The 22,677-nt window shown below is 39.0% G+C and overlaps 2 protein-coding genes and 1 long non-coding RNA gene across 14 annotated transcripts in view; 2 read left to right on the top strand and 1 right to left on the bottom strand.

Annotated features, from left to right (window-relative positions):
* Nucleotides 1-9,322, top strand: part of LOC126873647 (uncharacterized) — a 127,367-nt gene extending 118,045 nt beyond the window's left edge. The window contains exon 11 of one of the 2 annotated variants that reach the window (XR_007692481.1): nucleotides 9,197-9,322. The gene's annotated coding sequence lies outside the window, so the exon portion shown is untranslated. Of the gene's footprint in view, nucleotides 1-6,705; nucleotides 6,846-9,196 lie in introns of those variants that run through there. The other variant, XR_007692478.1, reaches the window with a different exon arrangement.
* Nucleotides 1,020-22,677, bottom strand: part of LOC126873646 (protein kinase C-binding protein NELL1-like) — a 90,657-nt gene continuing 68,999 nt past the window's right edge. The window contains exons 3-14 of one of the 4 annotated variants that reach the window (XM_050634720.1): nucleotides 22,495-22,645; nucleotides 20,489-20,771; nucleotides 20,050-20,205; nucleotides 19,517-19,739; nucleotides 19,091-19,282; nucleotides 18,261-18,380; nucleotides 17,172-17,432; nucleotides 16,560-16,937; nucleotides 16,123-16,382; nucleotides 15,653-15,895; nucleotides 12,753-12,802; nucleotides 1,020-10,051 (exon numbers count right to left, since the gene is read on the bottom strand). In XM_050634720.1, the coding sequence (XP_050490677.1) occupies nucleotides 9,193-10,051; nucleotides 12,753-12,802; nucleotides 15,653-15,895; nucleotides 16,123-16,382; nucleotides 16,560-16,937; nucleotides 17,172-17,432; nucleotides 18,261-18,380; nucleotides 19,091-19,282; nucleotides 19,517-19,739; nucleotides 20,050-20,205; nucleotides 20,489-20,771; nucleotides 22,495-22,645 (3,176 nt within the window). In that variant the 3' untranslated portion in view covers nucleotides 1,020-9,192. The remainder of the gene's footprint in view (nucleotides 10,052-12,752; nucleotides 12,803-15,652; nucleotides 15,896-16,122; nucleotides 16,383-16,559; nucleotides 16,938-17,171; nucleotides 17,433-18,260; nucleotides 18,381-19,090; nucleotides 19,283-19,516; nucleotides 19,740-20,049; nucleotides 20,206-20,488; nucleotides 20,772-22,494; nucleotides 22,646-22,677) is intronic. The other 3 variants (XM_050634721.1, XM_050634723.1, XM_050634722.1) reach the window with 3 other exon arrangements.
* Nucleotides 9,343-22,677, top strand: part of LOC126873677 (uncharacterized) — a 50,722-nt gene continuing 37,387 nt past the window's right edge. For 5 of the 8 annotated variants that reach the window (XR_007692487.1, XR_007692492.1, XR_007692490.1 and 2 more), the window contains exons 1-2: nucleotides 10,058-10,640; nucleotides 10,731-12,833. This is a non-coding gene — a long non-coding RNA (uncharacterized LOC126873677). Of the gene's footprint in view, nucleotides 9,477-9,928; nucleotides 10,641-10,730; nucleotides 12,834-22,677 lie in introns of those variants that run through there. The other 3 variants (XR_007692493.1, XR_007692488.1, XR_007692489.1) reach the window with 3 other exon arrangements.

The following is a 22,677-nucleotide window of genomic DNA, read 5'->3' as shown; positions in this document are numbered from 1 at the left end:
TTATTAAGTTTTTTTCCCTAGCCGTCGGTGTCTTGATTCTCATTTACAAAGGTATTATATGACTGTAGTGGTAGTTTTACTAATAAATCGACGATGGTAGCAATCAATTCAATAACCGTAATCATAATAATAAGAAGAATAACCATAAGAATTACAATAATAATAATTAATATATTAATTCGAAATCGTATCTTATAATCGTCGTCCTTGTCATTGCTTGACATGTTGTTAATGATTAGATGTTTATCGCTCGATGACGAGCCGCGCTCGACTCGAAAAGCCAAAACTAAAGACAGGAAGAATGGATGGAAACAAAAATAGAGATAGATACGAAGTAGAGAAGAGGAAAAACATCTTACATATTCACAACGATGAAATATGATATCTGTCAACGTAAAATTGTGTATAATCATAACCTGACTAGAAAATCAACTTCCTTGCGCTCTTAACACGGCGTTACCGTACAATAATTCGTAGGCGAGGGCGGATCCATTCGGTGGTGGGGAGAAATGGCGGGAAACGCTGGCGTATTCAAAATGATAATAAGATTTATTGGCTACAACTAATTAAAATTAATTACTCTGTATAATCGGGACTGTATTGCGTCATTAGCGACTCAGCGATGATATAACGGTAGAAATTGAAAAATCAAGTTACCATTCCCTCCAGCCTTTGTCATCACGAAACTGGATCCGTCCCTATGTCGTAGGCTATCAAGTTAAAGTTGTACACGTACATAGAAACATTCGTCGCACAACAAGCATGGGAACACGTGATGGACGTCGCCATGGAATATTTCCAACGATTTTGATAAGCTAATACAGGTCGTTTCGTATTTCTTCGCCCTCATTTTTCTTCTTTTGATTAAACGTGGCTTGGATGACCCACTAATCAAATTTTTATTAAACGATCTTATAGAAATGAAAATGTTCAACGTTTAGACTGATACATAGTGATTTTCGAGAGGATAAATGAATTTGGTGAGCCATCGATAAGATGAAAAGAAAACAAAGCTGTGGTTATAGTAACTGCTTTTTATTTGTCCGGGCGACGCTCGAAACACGTTTTTTCTTTTTTTTTTTTTCTTTTTCTTTTTACCATATAGCTTTCTAGATTCCAAGAATCCGAGATTTACACATAATGTTCGTTTACACTTCCTTTCTGCACCAAGCCTCAATCCACGACCGACGTAAAACGTTCGAGATAATCGTTACACGCTGTTACAAGCGATTTCACGACCAACAGGAAACGAATCGGGCCCAAGAATCGTTGTTCCGTTAACCCTTGATCGTATTTTCTTTAACCCTTTATAGGTTTAATTTACAGCCGTTAAATGTTAGATTAACGCTATAATAATCGGGACTAAAGCTGGGCCCTGTACTAGCACAGGACCGTTTAATAAGTCACCGAGGTTAACACTTTCGTTTAATATTAAGGTTATGTTATATACCGAACTATAAGTGAAATTTCATCTGAACTCTAGGGTGAATTAAGTTTCATTTCTCTCTTTTAGGCTATGTATATATCGCGATAGGATTAAATTTAGGCCTGAGTTAAGTCTTCGTTTACCTTTTTCGTTTCGAGTCTGAATGAGAAACTTAGACTAAGTGTGGTGTCTTTAAGTTTGGGGTTAAGTTGAGCTAGGAACTATGGTCTATAGAGGGCCAACAAGAATTTTCAGTCAGTCGATCACCTTGGACGACACGATCGGTTTCGCATTGGTCAGAGCAGTCTCATGATTATACGTGGGTTAATCGTGAGCAATGGGTAGAAACGAATGTTCTTCAGTTCGGCCAGAGAACGTTTCGTCGAGGAGACTCGATACTGGCGACTGAAGGAAGAATAGGGGGAAGGGGGAGGAAGGACAAGATAGGTAGAGATGATGAGCCTAATGTTAGTGACATGACTTCGTGAAGTCGGTAGAATGTCAGACATCTTTGAGACTATCGTCTTAAGATAAACCTCTCTGATCCTTTATACTCGTCTATAAACTTACATCGATCTAACCTATATTTCACACAAATTTCGTCCACAACGATTCCTATAATTATTCCACCAAATGAAATATACATATGTAGATCAATCAATGGAGTATAAAGGATCGTACCATTGTGACGTACACATTCACAATTCCATATAGCCAAGTAAAGCCAAAGTAACGTCAAAATAACGTTCAGAAAGTAACAGAGATTATGTCCACCCCTAACACGTTTGTCTAACTCGACTCGATGAAAACAGCGGGCTCGAATGTACGGCAGTCGAAGGGTGATCGGTACACACTGGAAGAACGAGGTTCTACGTTTCCCATTCGTATAGTTCGACTTCGTTTACCGACGTCACATCACCAGGTAGCGTACACCTATATGCAAAGGGCGGCGCAGGCGCAAGCTCTCGATTTCGTTCCCTTTCGATGCCTTATCGGTTCGATGCCTGTCTCTCGATTCGCGATCCACGATCTCGATCGATGTGTACGATGAAAAGAAACGTCAACTAAAATAACCAGACCCCATTCGATATCGCATTGTGCCCGTCTAAACGACAGCAACAAGATTTTTTTTAAATTGTAGTAAATAGACGAGTTACAATGTTAGTTAGTAGAGAGCTTGTAGTTAATAATTAGAAACTTGACGTCCACTCGACGCGTCGGTCGCCTGTTTCCTGATCGGATGATCGAATGAACGAAGATGACGATGATAGTCCCGGCAGTGACGATTGCGCCAGCCACTAGTACGTGTATCGAGAAAGGTAACACTAGCAGCCGTTCGCTTGGCTCATCTGATTCGGTGTCGCGTGTGGTTGCACTCGACTGGCGCTCGGCGGCGCTGCGATCGCTCCAATGGCCGCGAAACGCCGCAATTATAAATCTGTGCGATTGTACGAAAGGCAAAAGTTACAAAAAAGAAAAGATGTTTCTTTCTATAGAGAGAATACTTTGAAAGATGTGAAGTTTAAAAAAATGCTGCCTCGACGTAATCAGCTTCTTGTTTGAAACTTTCTTTGGGAAGTATCCAGGTGGACACTTCTAGTAAGTCACGTTTGACTTACTTTTACGTAGGTTTTATACAGGCCACGGGAGGCGATGCAGATGCTACCGATCGCATACGACGAAATCGAACGAAATAGTGACGATGACGGTAACAATTAGTGCCAGTAGGTAGTAACGGTAGAGTAACATTCTACGTGTTAGCACAGATTAAAACTGGGACTAGGCTGGCTGTAGTTTAGATCCTCGTTAATTCTCCTTTAATTTAAAAGCGCTTACTAGTTAGTCGTTGTGTAGTTAGTTACTTCGGTAATAAGTAATTAGGCGTTAACTAACGATAGTCAGGAGTAACATGGTAAACTGTTATTAATAATTAGGTAACACTATAAAAGAAGTCCACTGGCTGATTTCTCTCGCTGTTTTTTTTTTCTTTTTTTTTTAACTACTTTTTCCTCTTCTTCTTTCCATGAGGATATCCGTAGTTCATTTTAGAGCTTCTTTTTTCTTCTTTATTTCCCTTTATATCTTGTCCACTGAAGATAGGTCTAACTACATACCATCGTTACCACTTGCCGATCTTTTGCTTCAATTCTTTTTTTGTGTTTTTCTTTTTTTTTGTGTGTGGGGCGGGGGGTCGAGTTCATCCAAAGTACGAAGAGCAACGAGTGAACACTATACAATTAGATTCATTATGGCACGCGATATTAACGCTGCTTATCGCCGCCCTGCTTTCGGATATCTACCTACCTATCGACTTATATCTTCTACTTATCCTATCTACCTCATTACGAGACCTGGCCTGTCTTTCTTGACTATCTTGCCTAATCGAATGAAGGACAACGCGCGGATAATGGTGTACGAATACCACGTTGCCAGATTTAATGTCAATTCCTCAGGAGATACTTATGATTACGTTATGGCGTTCAGTGATTTTAAAAATACTCTTTCTTAGAACTTGAATACCTCAGAACACTTTTGTAAAATAGATATTATTTCGTGAATTAGGCCAAACTCAGTGTTTTTGTTCTCCTCCATCATACGAAGGTGAGATATAAAAGACGAAGTGAGCTAACCTGTCACTTAACCCTGAAATACTATAGTGAAATACTGCATTCCCACTCGTTTATATTCCAGCTATTCCTAAAAAGATTCTAACCGCTTTGTTACTTATGTCATGCGTATAATTTTCTAAAATAGGAGGACTAAAACTATTTTGTAATAGACTTGTTTGAAATGATTGCTGTGATCTCGTAAACCTAATCTCTATTCTTATTGAGTTCCATAATCTGAACTTAGTTTGAAACGTTGCCCGTAATATTTTAAGTCTAACCTCTATTTTTATTGATTCTCAAGATCGAAATATTGGTTTCTAGTCATGCCATATTTAACGTTAGAGCGGTTATGTAGCATTGCAGGGTCGACGAAGAAATTTTCAAGGCTCTGAAACTTAGAATTTCCGATCTATCGGGCCAAGCAGACTTTCTCGAACGATCTTAGACTACGATACATCAGGATACGAAAATATCATTGGAACAAATACTGGCAACGCGGCATCCTACTCGTCTTCTCTTCTCCTCTTCTCCTCTTCTGGCCACGCGGGATTACATCTAACGAAGTTACACCTTTAATAACTAGTATCGTCTGTAATAATCGACGATCCCCTTCAGATATTTTTCATCATCTTTTGTGCCAAACGCATTTCCATCTTATATATAATATTTAGGCTCGTCCTTCCCCGTGTTCTCCCCGCTCCTCGATATTAATTCGTCGTTAAATGCTTAACACAATTATTTATCGATAGTACAATAGGTAATACGATTCTATTTATTTATCAATTAATTGTATGCTAGTTTACGATACGACGCGCCGATCTCTTCGTCCCGTTCTCGCCTCGAAACTCTGAGGAACGTTGCAAAGCAAGCGGGAGAGAGAGAGAGAGAGAGAGAGAGAGAGAGTTGTGTGTGTGTGTGTGTGTATGTTTGTATGTATATAATAATTTCTAGATCGATTCAGAGAGAGAGAGAGAAAGAAAGAAAGAGACGGAGGGACAGAAAATACAATTTTGGTCTAGATTTTGGAAAAGTGATAATAGTTATTAATTTCGACTGAAATAATTGGAGACCAATGCCTCGAATTTCTCTCTCGTCGTCGTTCATCATCCTTCGTCATCCTTTCGTCGTTCATTAATAGATTCATGTCAAAAACGTTAGTACTGGTGTCATTAAGATATTAATTCATAGTAATTGAAATCGCACGGCGAATAACCTCGGTTGTATAATACTTGTTTGTGTATATTGTGTATGCATGTATGTATGTATAATATGTCTCACTAATAGGTTTGTCACTCTAACAATACACATCCTATATACAATGAGAGCAACGCAGTATGTTCATCCATCAGTTGCTCGACAATGACGATTAATTTACGATTTGCTCGACCCAATGCACGCTTCTCCGTTCATTTATCGTTTATGCAAGTGTATAGTATTATGTACCCCTCTATGTAACACGCGACGAAGCGCACGAAGCTCGTTGCCCAGTTCTTTTTATCTCGAGGAACTAATAGCGATTTTCTCATTTTTATTTCGGCACCACGATGGAAAAACTATACATTCTTGTGTACAAAAAGTTGGAACGAATCGTCGCCACTTCGTACACGTGCTCGGAGCTTTGACGTCGCGTGGCTGGCCACCATCTTGTGTCGACGAATTCGTTGTGTCACGTGATCAATGAGATACAAAATGGCCACCTTATCCAATTAAATTTCATTGTTATGATTGAAAATATTCTTTCAAATTTTCGTTGAAGGTATCTACTCTAAAAGGAAAATCAGAGGAAGTCTGTATTAATGAATGACGGATAAATAGAATGACAGAGGGCAGCGGCCACGCGACTCGTGTAAGTTTTACGTTAATGAAAATCCTCTTTCAAACGTGGAGCAGCACTGATACCGCGCGACTAATAGGAGCCTTCACGAATTAAGCCATATGTTATTGCACATTGAACAAACGATTACGAATGCACGTTATATGAGTCCCTCTCAGCACGCTTTATACTTCGCCAGGAGTTCATTTATTAATTGATTAATTTACCCGAGTGCTGCACTTTTTTTCTCTCATTTCCATATGTATACGTACATGTGTATATATGTATATTCCTGCCTCCTCTTCATACTGTATCATACAGCAGTTTTAGACCATCTATGTTATTGACCTCGAAGTAATTCCTATATATGTTGTTACATAAAAATGGATTTTTAGATATTTATTTTATGACATTGCTAGTTAATGATTCTGTCTTGAATTTAGAACATTACAGAAACACCAAAAATGACATTATGTATATAATAAAAGTGAGAATTAATTTTTTAAAAATATCTATTATTGTTATGGAAATAATCTGAAACTTAATTACCAATAATTACTATTATTAATTCTTAATTTAAAAGATTTAAAAAAGAATTAAAATAATAGCAAATATTCTTATATTCATTCACAGAAACAAAACACTTCTAATTGATAGATGATCTAAGACTTTTGCACAATACTGTATATATATTTGTATGTATATATATATATATATATTCATTCATTTATTTTAATTATTTATTTTTTCATCCGTCTCTTGCTTCTTTAATTAATTATTTATCCACATCTTTCTTTGTTCGTTTATTTATATATATTTATATATTTATATATATATTTGTGTTTCTCTCATTTTAGTGCCTACTTATTGTTAATCAAGGAGGAATGTAGTCGTAGTGGTCGCGTTGGATTGAGCGAGCTAAAGAATCGTTCGAGGGAGCCGGCACGTTCATCGTCCGGTGTAAAACTAATAATTGAACAAGAAACCCAATTGCATCAATGAAAAATTAGACATGTATTCTCCATTTTAATTCCAAAATATGTGCGAAAATGCCTACGTATATTGGACTATTTGAAACAGATTTAAATCGACCTGACTTCGATTTGTCACTAGTAACTTAACCTCGAACATTTCTAACCTGTTAACCGGATCATGCCTCAATCAGAGAGTCCTGTAGTCATGAAATTAGTAGTTGATATAAAGAAAGTATTCAATTTCTAATTTTAATTCTTCGAAACAGAAATGTGCTGTAATTTATTTTCAGTGGAAATGAAACGACAAATTAAAATAATGAATCCGTAAGTAAAAAATTTAATAATGAAAGATTGGAGCTTAAGATAATTTAATCCGCCTTTCGTCTCATTTAAGAAGTCTATGAACTTATTTAATTTGACTCGAAATTATTAAAAATTATTGAATAACACAAATGTAGCATGAAAAATGTTTCATGCGAAATTTCATCATCGAGTATTAAGTGAAAGAATTTAAAACTGGAAGAAGTAGATAAACACGTCTAACCTTTCATCGCGTAAATAGAGCCAAAATTGAATGGCTAGTGAATTCGCGGAGGCACAGGTTGCGCTTTGTATGACTCGACGATTGTGGATCAGGCATAAACCAATCAGCGTTTTAGAACCAGAGAAACTGAACCGGCCTGTAATGGTTGTCTAGAAAAAAATGACATCGCTATCTCTCTCTCTCGAAGTCTCCGCGAGAATCGGAATCTCAGAATTACCCTAATACATAACGATGACTCTTAAATGATAACGTTTCAAGCGTAAAGACTATACGACGTTTCTTATGTCCATTTCTTTTACCTTTAATTAATCGTCTTCATCCCCGCGAAGAAAACAGGAGCTCTATAATATCCATGCGATAGCTTTACAACAACCCACGGTTGTACATCGCGTCACGAGATATGATCCATAGAATATTCTTTTTTTCTTTATTACGTGTATACGTACGTGCATTTTTATAATCGACAAGATCGATCTCGATTCACATAACTCTATAAATAGAATCGTCAATATTTCACGCGTGATTCCGTATATCGAATATACATCACGTATATATATATATATTTATATATTTGTATATATTAATAGTAATATATAGTATATATACATACATATACATATATATTCGTATATCTTAATAAGTATATTACGGAGCTCTTCTATATTTAGTTCAATTATTATTTCCTTGCTCTTCTCATTGGGATAATTCAATTCCTTACGATAAAGTACTAATTTCTATCATTTTACATTTTCCTTGTCTTTCGCTTCGCCGTGGAAGCAGAAACACGATATTTAAATTACATTAATTACGTAATTACAGATTAGATCTCCCGCTGGCGAAACGACGACAAGATCTCTCCGTTTTTCTCTTTTTTTTTTTCCTTTTTCCTGTTTATAACTTTTATAAGGCCCAAATATTGTGCGCTACCTGTTCAATATGGAAATTACGCCAAAAAAAGAAAAAGGAGAAAAGGAAAGGAATCGCGAAAGCGTGTGATTCGGTGCTGCTTTGTGTTGAGAGAACGCCCCGGAGGACACCGCGCGTCATGGGTTCAGTTTCTCGATTCTCTCTCACTTATGTGTTATGCTTGACCCATTTAGTCAAATGCGAGGAAAGACGCTTCGTCCGATCTACGACCAACGACAACGATGGACTCACCCTATGTTGTCGTTCGATCTCTTTCGAGGACAAACAAAAAGAAACCAAGCAGAGGGAGCGCGAGTCGGGTCCGCGTATGTCATTACTAACAGAAGATCCGACAAGTTTTCTGGTGTTGGCAAGCTCATGATTTTGGCACACCTAACATTCCCCAAAAATGCAATCGGTCGATCGTTTTCCTCGCTGAACACCGTGTCCTCGAAGCGTCGAGCTTGGCAGACCTAACCTAGACCTATCGAAGCTCGAGTATAGCCTCTTTCTGTCGTGACTCAAGTCAGCCAACCACAGAGCACGGATGATGGGAAATGTCCATTAATAGACGATCCAATGATACGCGGCGATCCCTGGAAGCTGGGCGAGGATCGATCTCGTCGAGGAAACTGGACGTTCTTCCCTAATATCGTCATCTTCGTTGTCTACGATCGTCGACAAATCAAACGGATTTAGAACTAGAATCCGTTTGTTATGCTCCTCTGTGTTGCTTCGTCTCGTAGTCGGTTTTCTCTTGTCCCGTTTAGTGCGCTCGTTTCCCTCGACGACACCCTCAATCAGGCGATCAGGTGACCATAGAGAACGCTTCTCCGAACTCGCTCCTACGTCGGGCCACAGCCCACAGTTGCCGTGCTACACCCCCTGGAATGCGTTGCCAGTGTTCATTTCTTTCTCTTCTAGCTGTCCACAGAAGCGTCAGCCTCAGGTGGCGTCACTGTCGCGCGCCACAGACTCCCTGGCCTCGCTGCGCCGGTGGCGTCCTCCCGTCGACGGCGGTTGACGGTAACCGCTATTCGCGACCACGCTCTCGCTGGTGGCGCTGCTGCTAGTCGAGACGCTGTCCGCTTGTGGGTCGAGGCTGGCGCTAGGAGGCGCCAGCATCGCGAGAGATGGCGAGGACGAAGAAGGCGACGACAACGAGGGTGAGGAGGAGGAGGAGGTGGAAGTGGAGGACGCATTGGTACGTTGACGCAAACTCCCGAGACCTTTGGACGACTTGGTACGTTGACGTCGCGACGTAGACGCCTGTGGCTTGGACTCGTGCTTGACCGAAGCCTTAATCGTCGTCGTCGACGACGTCGACGTGGGTGTAACGCGTTCAGGTGTCGACGACGTCGTCGCTGCTCCAGAGGCCATCTGGTACCTGGCTGTCGGTAGAACTTGTTGTTGCTGTACTTGCGCTCTAGCGCGATGGTCGTCCCTGTGTTGTTGGGATAGACTTGGCAGGCTGTTCTGCAAAGCCCAGTGATCTTTTCTGACGGTAGAGCCACCAGTGGCGACGTTGTTGACGGACGAGGAAGAAGACGAGGCCGATAGAAGGTAGGTGCTGGTGACTGATGTTGCACCAGCGGAGGTGGAAGTGGTAACCGCTGATAGAGCTGCTTCCGGTGTACCGTCAGCCATCGGTGACCCCGCAGGGCTCGGTAGACCGCGTATGACAGGCTCAGGAACAACGACTGGAGGACGTTGCTGCTGCCCGTTGCTGCCCAGATCGCCAGCGCAGCCGTAATCGTAGCTGCAGCATAGCTGCCCGTCCTACGGAGAGGTTCGTTGGATACTGGGTTAGCCAACGGCGGAACGAACCAAGCGACTGTATCGTGTTCGCCTGACTTTCGCCCTCTTCCGTTTCTTTTTCATTTTTTTTTTTTTTTATTTATTTTCCTTTTTTTCTCATTTTTATGCAGTATCCGTACGCGGGTATTCCCCCGTCCGCGTGAAAAGTCTTGGGACGCGCGTGCGTGCTGCCATCTGTCAGGTGCGCGGTGCGGTATAAAGGATGAACAGAAGCGGGAAATTCGAATTGGGCAAGGGGATTCTGCTATCTGTGTTGTGGTTGCGTTTTCGTCTGATTAGCAAGTGTCTTTTGCAGATTTTGAAAGACGGTGCACTATTTTCGGCGTGAATCTGAGTTTGTGAACGTGTGCACAACTACGTCATGATGTTAAAATGTTACACAACTAGAAGTAACTTTATAGATCGATAAGAAAATACTCGTCATCAATTTCTCACGAAAGAAGCGTGTAACGAATGAATCCGCGAGTTGAGAGGAGCCGTTACAGATGTCACCCTGGTCGACTTACGACGTTGATCCAAGACTTTTCGCGTCGCTTGGGGGGATACTCAGGTAATCCTCCACATAATATGTAATTCATTGTTTAATTGAAACCGCATACGTCGTTCTGTTGTGGTGATAATCCACGTCCTCCATTCGCAGATGACCCAGGTTCGACGGCCCTTTCCTCTCGACCGTGCACGATCGGTAAAAATGTTGGATTTTACGAGCACAAATTACAAGGACTCGACTCATGACAATCATGCTCTGACATTCGGGGGTTAAAACAATGAATTTCCATAGTATGTATCTGACACCTTGACGACATCGTGTCTAGGTTACCACTACTTCCAGCTACGATTCTGACAGAAATCAATTTTATTGTCAAATCTTATGTTTTATCATTTTTCGTACACTGTAAAAAGTTTCAAAGAAAAATAATTTTGAAGATGTCATTTGAAAATTATACATTCGGTCATATGAGACTTATAAATTTAGTTCGTCCTAAACCATCTTGTATGACCTTCTTTATTCTTATATCCTTTTTTTTAATTTCATAATCCTTAATTTCTTTTTCTTTTTTGTCAGAATCGTTACAGGACAACACTCGATAGACAGAGAGAAAGAGACTCTTGGTGCTTCTATCGAATTTCGAATGCAGATCAGAGAAGGGTGCAAAAGAGGCTCAAGTGTAACGAAACCATAATAATAATAAATAATAGTAGTAATAATAATAATAATAATAATAATAATACAATAATAATAATAATAATAATAATAATAATAATAATAACAACAGAAAGACAAAAACGAATCAAAATGCAATCTGTGTGTGTGTGTGTCTGCATGTGTATGTGTGTGTGTGCGCGTGTGTCTGTATGTGTGTGCGTGCGTGTCTGTCACCACGTGCGTCGTGCGCCCGACCGATACCAAATATGTAGGAAATTTCGATTTCTTTCTCTTTAATTTGACGACAATGCATCTTCAAATATGCGCTCTTTGAATCGAGTAATTTTGACGTTAACTGAATTATAATTAGTTAGAAAATAACATGGGGTGAGTCGGTGCATGCGTATCCATTGTAAACGTGCATTTGACTACCTTAATTGACCTCAAGGATCGAACATTTCTTGATCGACCGATCGACGCAACAATAAATTTTTTAACTACGACAATTATGACATAATAGCTTGAATATTCTTCTTTCCTCGTAAAATACGTAGTTGAATAATACTAAAGTTAACTCAAAAGTAGCTAAAACTCTGTATATTTATTCTTGTATATTTTTATCATTCAGAGTAACTAATTTTCACTTCTTCTATAATGAATAAATTTAACTTTGGTTGAGTTCGTAATTTTACAATATTTAGCATTGATGTTTAAAAACATTATTAGATAATAATATAGTATTTTTATTCGTGTCAAAGGCAATTTCATATTTATAAAAAATTGTCCTCAGATCGATCAAGAGTAATTCTGATTACAATTTTTAATACAAAACATGCGTACGTGCTCGCGATTCACCCTGAGAATTAGACCTTCTTGCCACACGTCTATGCCACACGCTGTCATATAGATCATCCACATATACTCACGAATGCGTCATCTGCAAGTGCTTTATCAGTTGTACCAACTTTGCCCAGAAAAGTACTAATGCAAAGTTATCGAATAACCAATGGAAACATCGTCACACAATTATTCCGATATCAACTTGATTCACATCTAAGGACTTGCAAGTCTACACGTGGCATAGACGACCAGAGTGGGTGTAACCCAATACAAGAAAAAGTTGAGAAATTGGAAGCCTGGTGACCAGCGTGCGGCGATCAACGAACGCAAGAGACCTCTATGAACGAATGAACCAGATTACTCTCTCTAGTGGATTCTAAACGAACGTTACAACACAGAGAAATGTAAAGTTTCAAACGAAGATACAAATAAGAAGCGAGTGGGGTTGGGACAGCGATAGCTAGAGTGGAAGAGAAATAAAGTTACCAATGTGCTATTCGATGAAGCAGGCAGAAGGAAAACGAAAGCATTTGAGAGCTCGTGGGCGCTTAAATAAGTGACAAGTAAGAAATAGAAAAAAGAAGATAGAGAGAAAAAGACATTAATAATAAATAAAAAAGAAGAAGAAGAGGCGGGTAGAGAAGATTATAGGTGAGGTAGAAGTGACGTGATTACCGATGCACACAACACGCGCTATTGCTCACCAATTGGGCGCAGTACGGCACCTGCAAGGATACCCATCGTTAGGCTAGTCAGGTTAGTCATTCACGGCTGATGTGTGTATTTACGTATGTTATGAAATGGCATGGGTTATTAAGAATTTTCACAGCATGATTACACAGCATACGTTTTCGTTGTTAATTAACAGATATCCGCTCAACACATCAGCTCATCTCTCCTCGCCGATTCATTTTAAACGTATAATCAACTTAACCACATTTTCTCTTTGAAAAGCTCCACATATCACTCTAGCTACTTTTACTGATTCTTCTCTTTTTTTTCCTTTTTTTTTTTGTAATTATAGGTTATCAGGCTGTATTAAATATTACGGTGAATATATTTTATATTAATATATTTTATATTAAGGACTGTGGTATTATAATGTTGTTAGTTTTGTTTTTTTAATAAGATAGATTCTAATGAATCGACGAGGTCGAGGTCATGCTACACTCGGTCGCAATGAGATATAAGATCCACTCTCGATTAGTCGTTGTCAGGCGAATATGTATTGAATACGATCCATGCAGGGCCGACCCGAAGCAGTGAAAGTTTTCAGTTCGAATCTCACGAGAATCGGACGAAAGTTGGATCAGAGCTTAACATCTTGCGCGCGCGATTTGAATTATTTCTCGCGGCAGTGTTCAATTTGTGTGAGACCTAAAACATCATCGCTAAAGTTCAACGCAAGCTAACTGTTTATTTACCGAAAATTATTCCATAGATTTCTTAAACAATTTTTAAGCTATACATATTTGTATATATTTATAATAATTCAAGCTATTTAGCATCTGGTTTATACAGTGAGCGAGGGTTAAACAAAAAAAAAAGAATAATTATACAATTGATCAAATCAACTGTTACTACAAAAATAAATATATAGATATATATATATATATATATCAGTATATAACAACGATAACATTAACATTAATAATGATCCTCGTTTCTACGTTACGTACAGTACGTGATTACTCTGATCATTAAATAAACATGCATAGTAAATACATATATGTATATACGGTGCCGAATTAGGAATCTCGTCTTTCTTATTTAAAGTGAAGGACTAGTAATAATAATAATAATGAACACTGCCGCGTGCAAGGCAGCCAACGAAAAAACATTACACATAAGAATAGTCTAGGCTAACTTAGGGACGCCCCTGAACGTGTCTCGTACGCTGGTACTGCCAGAACAGACAGATCCAATTGAAGTAATTTACATATGGTGAACACAGCTTTAGACAATTAACATAATGGCAAGAACTATAGCACGACGCAATAGTTAGCTCACGCCGAGAGAACTTATACTTAAAGAATTAAAATTTTGTTCAAGAGAGACTTCGTTCAGCCTTTGAAGTCAGGGTGTCGATAATCTATACTTTTATCTACTCTAGATTAGGTTAGCCTTAGACCTAAGTTACGTTACATCAAGGTCGAATCTTTCTCCTTTTAGATTCTAGATCAGACTAATTGCTAGCTTCAAACAAATGTTAAATTCAGTTAAGTACTCTAAATCCAGCTTACATCTAGACTAATTCCAAGTTAGATCTAAATATAACAGTTAATTTATGTTTTAACTAAGCTGTAATTGAATATCAGTTGGATTTAGTCTAAGTGTGTTGCTAAGCTGGATTAATCTAAGTTTTGTGTAAGCTAGGACTGTACTATATCTATGACAAAGTGAGGTTATGGGACTCATGAACTCGTAGATTATACTTATACTTCAAAGACTTTAACGAAAATGAGTGGAATATTTTGATGAAATTTTTTTCTCTCAGCGTACGAAAGAACAAGATTTTATTAGCGCAGATAGCCTTGCAAGAAGTTGATTCGCGTTATACACACCGCAAAAATAAATGGCATACTGGAAATAAATGACAGTCAGTATATAGGTACCTTGTATTATAGGGTTACCTACTGACACTGTAAATAAATGACAGCGAGACGAAAACAGAGAAACAAAAGAGTGAGAGAAAAATAAATATATTTATATGCTGACACGTGTGACTCTAATTAAACACGTGGCGGATGTTATATTGCGAAGCATGAATTTCTGAATCAATTAAAATTATTAGCTACGATTATTCTTTTATATACTTTGCACACAAAGTTAATAAAATGATACTTTATAGTCAATTAAAAAATATTAGTAAGTATATTTACAATTATATCATAGTTTACATGTTTCTTAAATTAATCACATCAATACTGATGACCGTCCATGCAAAATGCAAGCGATGTTAGTTCAGCGTTTGAGTTTACTGCAACTGAAGCAGAAATAGAGATAAGAAAAACAGAAGAATATTATATTAAAGAAAATGTTAATCCGCCACGTGTGTTATGTACATCAATGTTTTTGGAATGATCGCCTGCCGCCTCGTTGGAACATAGTGAACGTAATTGATTAGACGCATGACAGAACCACGGCTAAATGAAGGCGACATTTAGTTTTTTGGTTATTTACTGACCTTGAGCTCTTGATTTCGCGGGAAAAGAGAGCGCGGTAAATAGAAACTTCTGGCCACGATGCTTATCTACGTTATCAAAGCGCCATATTTGAAACGTCCTCTATACATTACCAGAAGAGAATTTACTGAACAGTATCTTATTATATGCTACCAATTTTTGTTGAATATAGGAGACATTAGTGTATAAAAAAAAGTAAAAGCAGAAAGAATATTCCTACGAAAATTTAATATAAATCAATAATTTCATCGCTATATCATCTAGGCCATAGTTCCTCCACTTATAATTCGCGAATCTCTTTCCTCACGGACCCCCCTATTCTATCCGTATCCTGCGATACTGATGATTCTTCGTTCCCCCGATGTGACCGAGGCCAAACGTCCTCCTTACCTTGCACTCGCACGTGGTGCACTTGTCATTGGGATCCTGCCAGGAGCTGCCACTGTCGTGGATAATCCCGGAGTAACTACAGGGTCGTGGTCTGGTCAGTACTGAGAGGGAAGTGCCATTTCCAGGCAATTCTCTCGCGCAGGGATCGTCTTCGCAACGAGGACAACAATCTCCATCCTCTGTCACAGGGTTCGAGCAGGTCACTGGTGGACACTCCATCTGCCAGCAGTCTATTTCGCCATACTGTAACATATCAGATAGTGATTTTGTCAAAATCTATGCTCATTTGAGATGATCGTCAGCGAAAACAAATGACACTGAATTTAATTACACTACGAAAGATGGAATTTCGTGATCATTTGGGATCCGCTGTTTGTCTATTATTTGAGCAATATGTATTGTATTTGATAATAATTGTTCTATAAAGAATAAGGGGTTAGGTTAGCAATTTTTGAGGTTAACGCTGTTACCAGGCATTCGCAAGTCTGACACTGGTATATCCATCGTTCGCCACTTCTGAAGACTAGGTGATGGAGCTCTTGATGTCTGCAAGAGGCTGCAGGATCACATTGCGGACAACATTTGTCCCTATGACTTCCAGGGGCGCTGCAATCGCATATAGGGTCTTTGCATGTGATAACGCCATCTTTACAAGTGCATCTTCTACAGGGATTCCCAGCTGGCGCTAGAGTCTCTCCGTTTCTCACCTCTCGATTCTCGAACCAGCAACCTGTTAAAGATACAAGCATTTTTATTCTATTTTAAATATTCCTCGAACTCTTCTCATTGAAGTTCAATGAACAACGAATACTTTGTATACTTGACAAAAAGTAAACTATTCTTGAAAGAAGACGGTAAAATAAATTAAGATGTAATATTACATTTCTACACGAAAATATACACTTACTCAGCCTACATTCCTCCATAGTGCGATTGTCCTCCTGAAGTGGACAAACACATTCATAACCTCCTTCGGTATTGACACATTTAGCACTAGGATGACAGGTGTGCCTCCTTTCGATCGTTTGATCGTTGCACTCGTCGATGTCGACACACTGCGTACCCTGAGTACTATCGTGGAGGGCGCTTCTGTAACCTGGCTTGCAACGACAGTAGTACCAACCGGGCATATTGAAACAAGTCGACGATTGATGGCATCGATGCAAATCACTCGCACACTCGTCAAGATCTAGTTCACAACTGTTGCCGATATAACCACGTCGACAGGAACACCTTCCTGGCGCCACGCACTCGCCACCATTTTGACAGGTCTGATTGCAGACAGCTGAAAAGAACAAAGAAGGTATTCTTATAATGGCGTATAGGAATTATTTCGCCTTTCTGATTCTCTAGGTTTGAGCCATTCTAAAAGAATATAATTCTTTTTTAAACTGAATATTTTATTTCCTTTTCTTTACTTAATCATATTTGACCAAAATCAGATGTGATAAAAACAGGGAAAATCTTTAGGATAAGTTAACGTAGGAAAATAAAAAGAAGGTTAAAGAAACAAACATACGTTTGCACGTGTAACCATCGCCAGTGTAGCCATCCTTGCAGATGCAATAGTAACTTCCCGCAGTGTTGACGCAGGTGGCGTGTTCGTCGCACGCATGATGACCAGTCGCACATTCATCTAGCTCGGCACAGTTGAACTTGTCTACTCTGTGATAACCCGGAAGACACTCGCACGTATAAGAACCGATCACGTTCACACATTTTGTGTTTGCGTTACAGTGATGCCCCTCAGAACCACCTTGCTGCTTGCATTCATCTATATCTGTGGTGCCAAAGCATTTATTTAATTATTCCAAATTAATTTCCTCTGTTAGGTGGACTTTCAGATGACCTTGAGCAAATATAGCTTACAAACAAATTTAGTGGTAACTTTGTAACTTAATAAACCATCTGAGTGATGGACTCTTATAAACAACTTTAATTTGGTAATTTTGTGAACATTTTCTTCAAGATCACTTAAAGTTCAAAGCGATGGTGATAACCTTCCAAGGACCAAAAAATAGCTTTGAGAGATGAATATATTTAGTTTCATTATAGAATTGCGAAGACGTTTGCGTGTACCTTATTTTAATGCGTGCGTAAACTATGAATACACGTTATCGCACGATGCTCTTTTGAAACTAATTAAACCGCCTATCAACACGAATTTCGAATAGTTATCTACAGACAATAAGGCGAAAGCCGATTCTAATCTGACTGTAACAGAGATATGAACGCAACCATGTTACCGCAATTCTGTAACCACAATCGTCGACGACCTGGCTGTTCGACGTGACCATCGACAAAGCCACGAGTAAGCAAACATGTTGGGATTGGCCACGTGTGCACCAACATCGATCCTCTACATATTTTACGGCAGAGGATCGATCGACGCGAAGCATCGCGATCAACCTGCCATCTCGGTAAGTTCGATCGAACTGAAGGTTGTTAAGCGCCGTTCAGATTAATCAAGTTACTCGAATCAAGTAGCTTGAATTCGAGCAACTTAACTAATTCGAACAAAGCTCCAAACGTCGACATAAAGAAAAGGAGCATGAGAAATAGAAACATGAAGAGAGAGAGAGAGAGAAGTTAGAGAAGCATTAGGTACCGTGACAGTTATGACCATCCCCCTGGAAACCGATATCGCAGTGGCAGGCGTACGTTGTCTGCAGGTTCAGGCAGGACGCGTTAGCGTGACACTTGTGGCCCTTCGCGCAGTAGTCCACCCCTGGTTAAATTGGGTTAGCCAGGCGGATGCAAAGACAGTTAGAACATTCGATTATTGGCATTGGATCAGGTTCTTTTCGACGTCAGGCTCAGTTTAGTTTGCTCGTCTTACATGCCATTCGACATGCTTTTATATGATAGCAGAATATAGCGGAATTTTCTTCCAGGGATATTTTCGTATATAATGTGAGTACCATGGAATGACATGCAGCGTTTTGTTTACTAGTAGTTATGGGGTTTTAATGCTGAATTATGGCTGAATTATAGCATTGAGTACAATCCTTGGCAAAATTTTAATTGATTTATGACTACGTAAAGAGCATTTAAATCAAGGAAGCGTGAAAAGTAAGAAATTGGGAATTTCTGGCATTAATTAATTTATTATCTTTTTTAATTCCATTATGTTACTAGAACTAGTACCTTTCGATATTTTTAATATTATCAATGTTTTCTCCACGGATTGTACAATTAATAGGTTAATCGAATACTGTATGGTACAAGCGAAATTTTATAAATGATTTTTTATTAGAATGTTAAAATAAACGTCACTGAGTAATTAAATATTATCATCGTCCGCTAAACATGTAAGATCGTGATTTACTGTCAGCTGGACGTTCATGAATTGTCATAAACACCGAAGAATATTGATCAATATAATAAGTATCATAAAATATTTAGTTATTCGAAATATGCTTGTGTGGATAACTGTACCTGGACAGAACTTGCAGCATTCTTCTGCCACACTAATCTGCTCACTCGGTGGACAGGGCAGTGGCGGACATCTTGTTTCCGTATCGAACCTCTGACAGGTGAAGCTGCCATCGAAACAGTCACATTCTACGCACTGTTTCGGCGAAACTTTCTCACCGTGATCGTAAATAACTCCGTGCAAATAACATTGTTCTAAGGATAATAATTAATCAGAGACCATTAGTAAATAATAGGTGAAAAATGGATTTGCAAACTGGTCTGAAGCTATTTCCACAATTTAGATAATACGAAAATTAAGATTTGACAGTTACACGGAATTGAACTTTCGTAATTATGCAATTAAATTAATCTTTAGAAATCTGCAAATTAAGACTTAAGCATTATACAGAGATTAGAATTACAATTTGAGTGAAATAGAATACATACTTAAGCAGGTGGGACAGCACTGTCCCTGAGAAATGACAGGATTCTTGCAGGTGACAGGTGCACAGGGTGTCGGTCTGCACTCGATCTCCCCATGAACGCAGGAACATTGTTGGCAGCCCTTCTCCCAGGTCGCACCATCCTCGTGGACGGTGCCGTTTGCCCTGCATGATTTTTGGCACTCGCACTCCTCCACTCTGCTTATCCTGCCCTCTGCAGCGGCTAGCTAAAAGGAAGGACGCGAATAAGCGAATACAACGATTGTCTAGGGACTTTTCAAGTAAACCCCTAAATTAGGCAGATATTTAAATATCTATAGAACAGTTTTAAAAGCCAACCTACAAATTAACTGATACAGCTTTCCCTACTGTAACTGACTCAACTTTCCCTACTTTCTCTGATGGAGATCCTTTGGATAGGAGGATTTCTTTGACCAGAAATATTCTCAATTATATTCAGAAATATTAATGCGTATAAAGATCCACAGTCCAGTCATAATTCTAACAAATTTAACCAGACCACTGCTGACTACTCACCCTATGCGTCAGCTCGTTAAGGTTATGCATCAGCTGTTCCACCGTGTTTTGTAATATAGAAAATTGACCGCAAGTGGGACATGATGAATCGAGCTGAGGACACTGTGACAGGTAGCCATGGGGGCCTGGTATCAACTGCACATCCTGCAAAGCACCCTGTGGCGCGACAATCGTACGAACTTATCTCAGTTGATTGAAATTTCAAATTCTTAAAAGATTATAATTACATTCCGTTTTTTATTTTTCGTCTCTGATCAATTAGAATAGTAATTAGAATTGTATCGAAGGAAAGTATAACCTTGCTGAAGGACCTTAGGAAAGTTATATTTGTATTTTATCAAGTCTTGCTAAAAATAAAAGATAAGACTTCTAAGTGTTGAGATTTTAGGACGGAAATGTGGGTAAGAGAAACAGAATTAAGAAGAAGAGGAGGTCGTACCTTAAAGAGAAAGTGCCTGGCGTTTCTCTGTCCAACCCAAAGTTGAAGCTGTGGCAGAGTGAAATTGGTGTCAGGTGGTCCAGGCCTAAGCAGCCGCCTGTACAAGGGATGACAGTCGACGAGCAGCTCGACCTGCGAGCCGCTTACACTGAGGGCGACCTTGTGCCAGGCGGCGTCGGCCAGACGGAAAGGAAACGCCTCCACGTGAACGCTACCGTCCCGGCGCGATACGTAGTGAAGTCGAAGCTCGTCCTTACGGCCGCTGCTCTGCAGCTCCAAATATCTGCGGATACATAAAAAACAGTCTGATCGAATCCCAAGTCATTGAAGTTACTGGTCATTCTATTTTATTCTAATAACTAGTAAATATTTAAGTAGTTGGTCATATATATTATCGAGCGATTATGAGAATAATTTCAAATTAACTTTCACTAGGGATATTTTATTATTTTAGCATTCATTAAAGTGATACTTCGTGTTTTACTATTTCTCCTGATTTAGGTTAGGATTTGGTATAAATTGTGTGTGGCTATAGTATAATTGGATTTGACTCGGGTTATAAGATTAAATCTCTGTTACTAGAAATTTACTAGATACTGGTTACTTAATCGCATGAAATTATTTAATAGCAACCTAGCAGACCAAGCGGTTCAATAATGCAATTACAGAATGTGGTACACGAGCCGCGTCTGTAGGTCGATTAAAATCAGATACGGCCTCTTAATTGATACGTGTACACGGAATTAAATAGATTACGTGATTGAATCAGAATAGAGTTGATGGCGTGTGTGTACCGCAATTTCCGTTTCACGCTTATCGTCTATAACGGGCTCTAATGTGGAACACATCGACATTAGCACACTGTCCTTGATAATAAATGTAATCGACATTCCAGTTCCAGGAAATATTTAATATCGTATAAGATATGTAAAAGATTACAGATTTAGGTTAAACTCCGATTCATGAAAATCTCTAGATCAGATTTACGAGTCGTAGGGACATCAAATCAACAATTAATTCCGCTTAAACTCTGACAGTGGTTTCTGCTTGACGAAGCGTGTTAATTACTGTCTAAATACGCAGACACGTAGGTGCATACATCCAATTTGTGTCAGCCAGGTCAAAACGACTAGACTTCGCTACTCGCGTTCCAACAGAGGGTGCAACTACTTTGAGGTTAAGTGCTCTCCTTCGTTCCCGACTCAACAATTGACACAGTAATTTCCTTAAGAATGTGTTTTTCTACCTTTTTCAGTTGGTCGATTCTATTACACCCCGCTAACTCGTTTTCCGATCGTAACTACGTCTTCAATCGACTGGGACAAAATGGAAGGTTTAGCCACTTCTGACTAATATCCTTCGCTCATTCTATTTCGTTATTTTAAGAAAGTAAAAATATAGTAGGCAGGATGAAATGGTATTCAGAAGACTCACTTCCAGTTTATTAAAAGATTCTATTAAAAGTAAGGCAAGTTATGTTATTAAAAATGAAGTTAGTTTTTTAATAAACTAAGATATTTTTAATCCTGATGAAGAGTAACTGACTTTATTTCAAATTAGAGCTGTTCATTCCAAAAATAAACGAAAGAGAAGATTAGAAGAAATGTAAAATAGTAAAAAAAGATAGAAGGAATACGTATAGAATGCCCCAAAATATATAGGGGTTATTTATAAGGTCGATTCTATACATCGAAGCAACGAAAACTGAAAAATATGAAAATAAATAAATTTCTTCTAAATGATTTATCTGTATCTAACCTGATTCGCAAAAAGCAAAAAATATTGATCGTCGATGTAAATTCGGACCATCATTTGATTTCATAACATTTAGTTTTTCCATAAAGAAAAAACAGAAAAAGTGAAAAGAAGCGAAATAAAAGCGTCAATAAGCGAAATAAAGGGATTTTACGCCATACTCTGTTTGTGCATCGCATGAACGCCACCACGACGGGGTCGCTTTGAATCGCGAATGAAATGAGAGGAACGAAATTACGCGTGATCCCTACCTATTGTTCCCATGTGAAAAGGCGACGATCGTCCCGGAATTGGCCTCCTCTTGTCGCAGAGCGGCGGCTATAGTGAATTCCGGAACCTGCCGGAGTAGCGTGGCCGCTTGTTTGAAACTCGCCTCGTTCAGTCGGAGCTCCCTCTCCTCGCCTGAAGTAGTAAAACTCAATCATTCCTGCGAC

Source organism: Bombus huntii, chromosome 15 (assembly GCF_024542735.1).
Source record: "Bombus huntii isolate Logan2020A chromosome 15, iyBomHunt1.1, whole genome shotgun sequence".
NCBI lineage: Eukaryota > Metazoa > Arthropoda > Insecta > Hymenoptera > Apidae > Bombus > Bombus huntii.
Note: the sequence above shows the minus strand (reverse complement) of the source record. Positions and strands in the feature narration are given on the sequence as shown.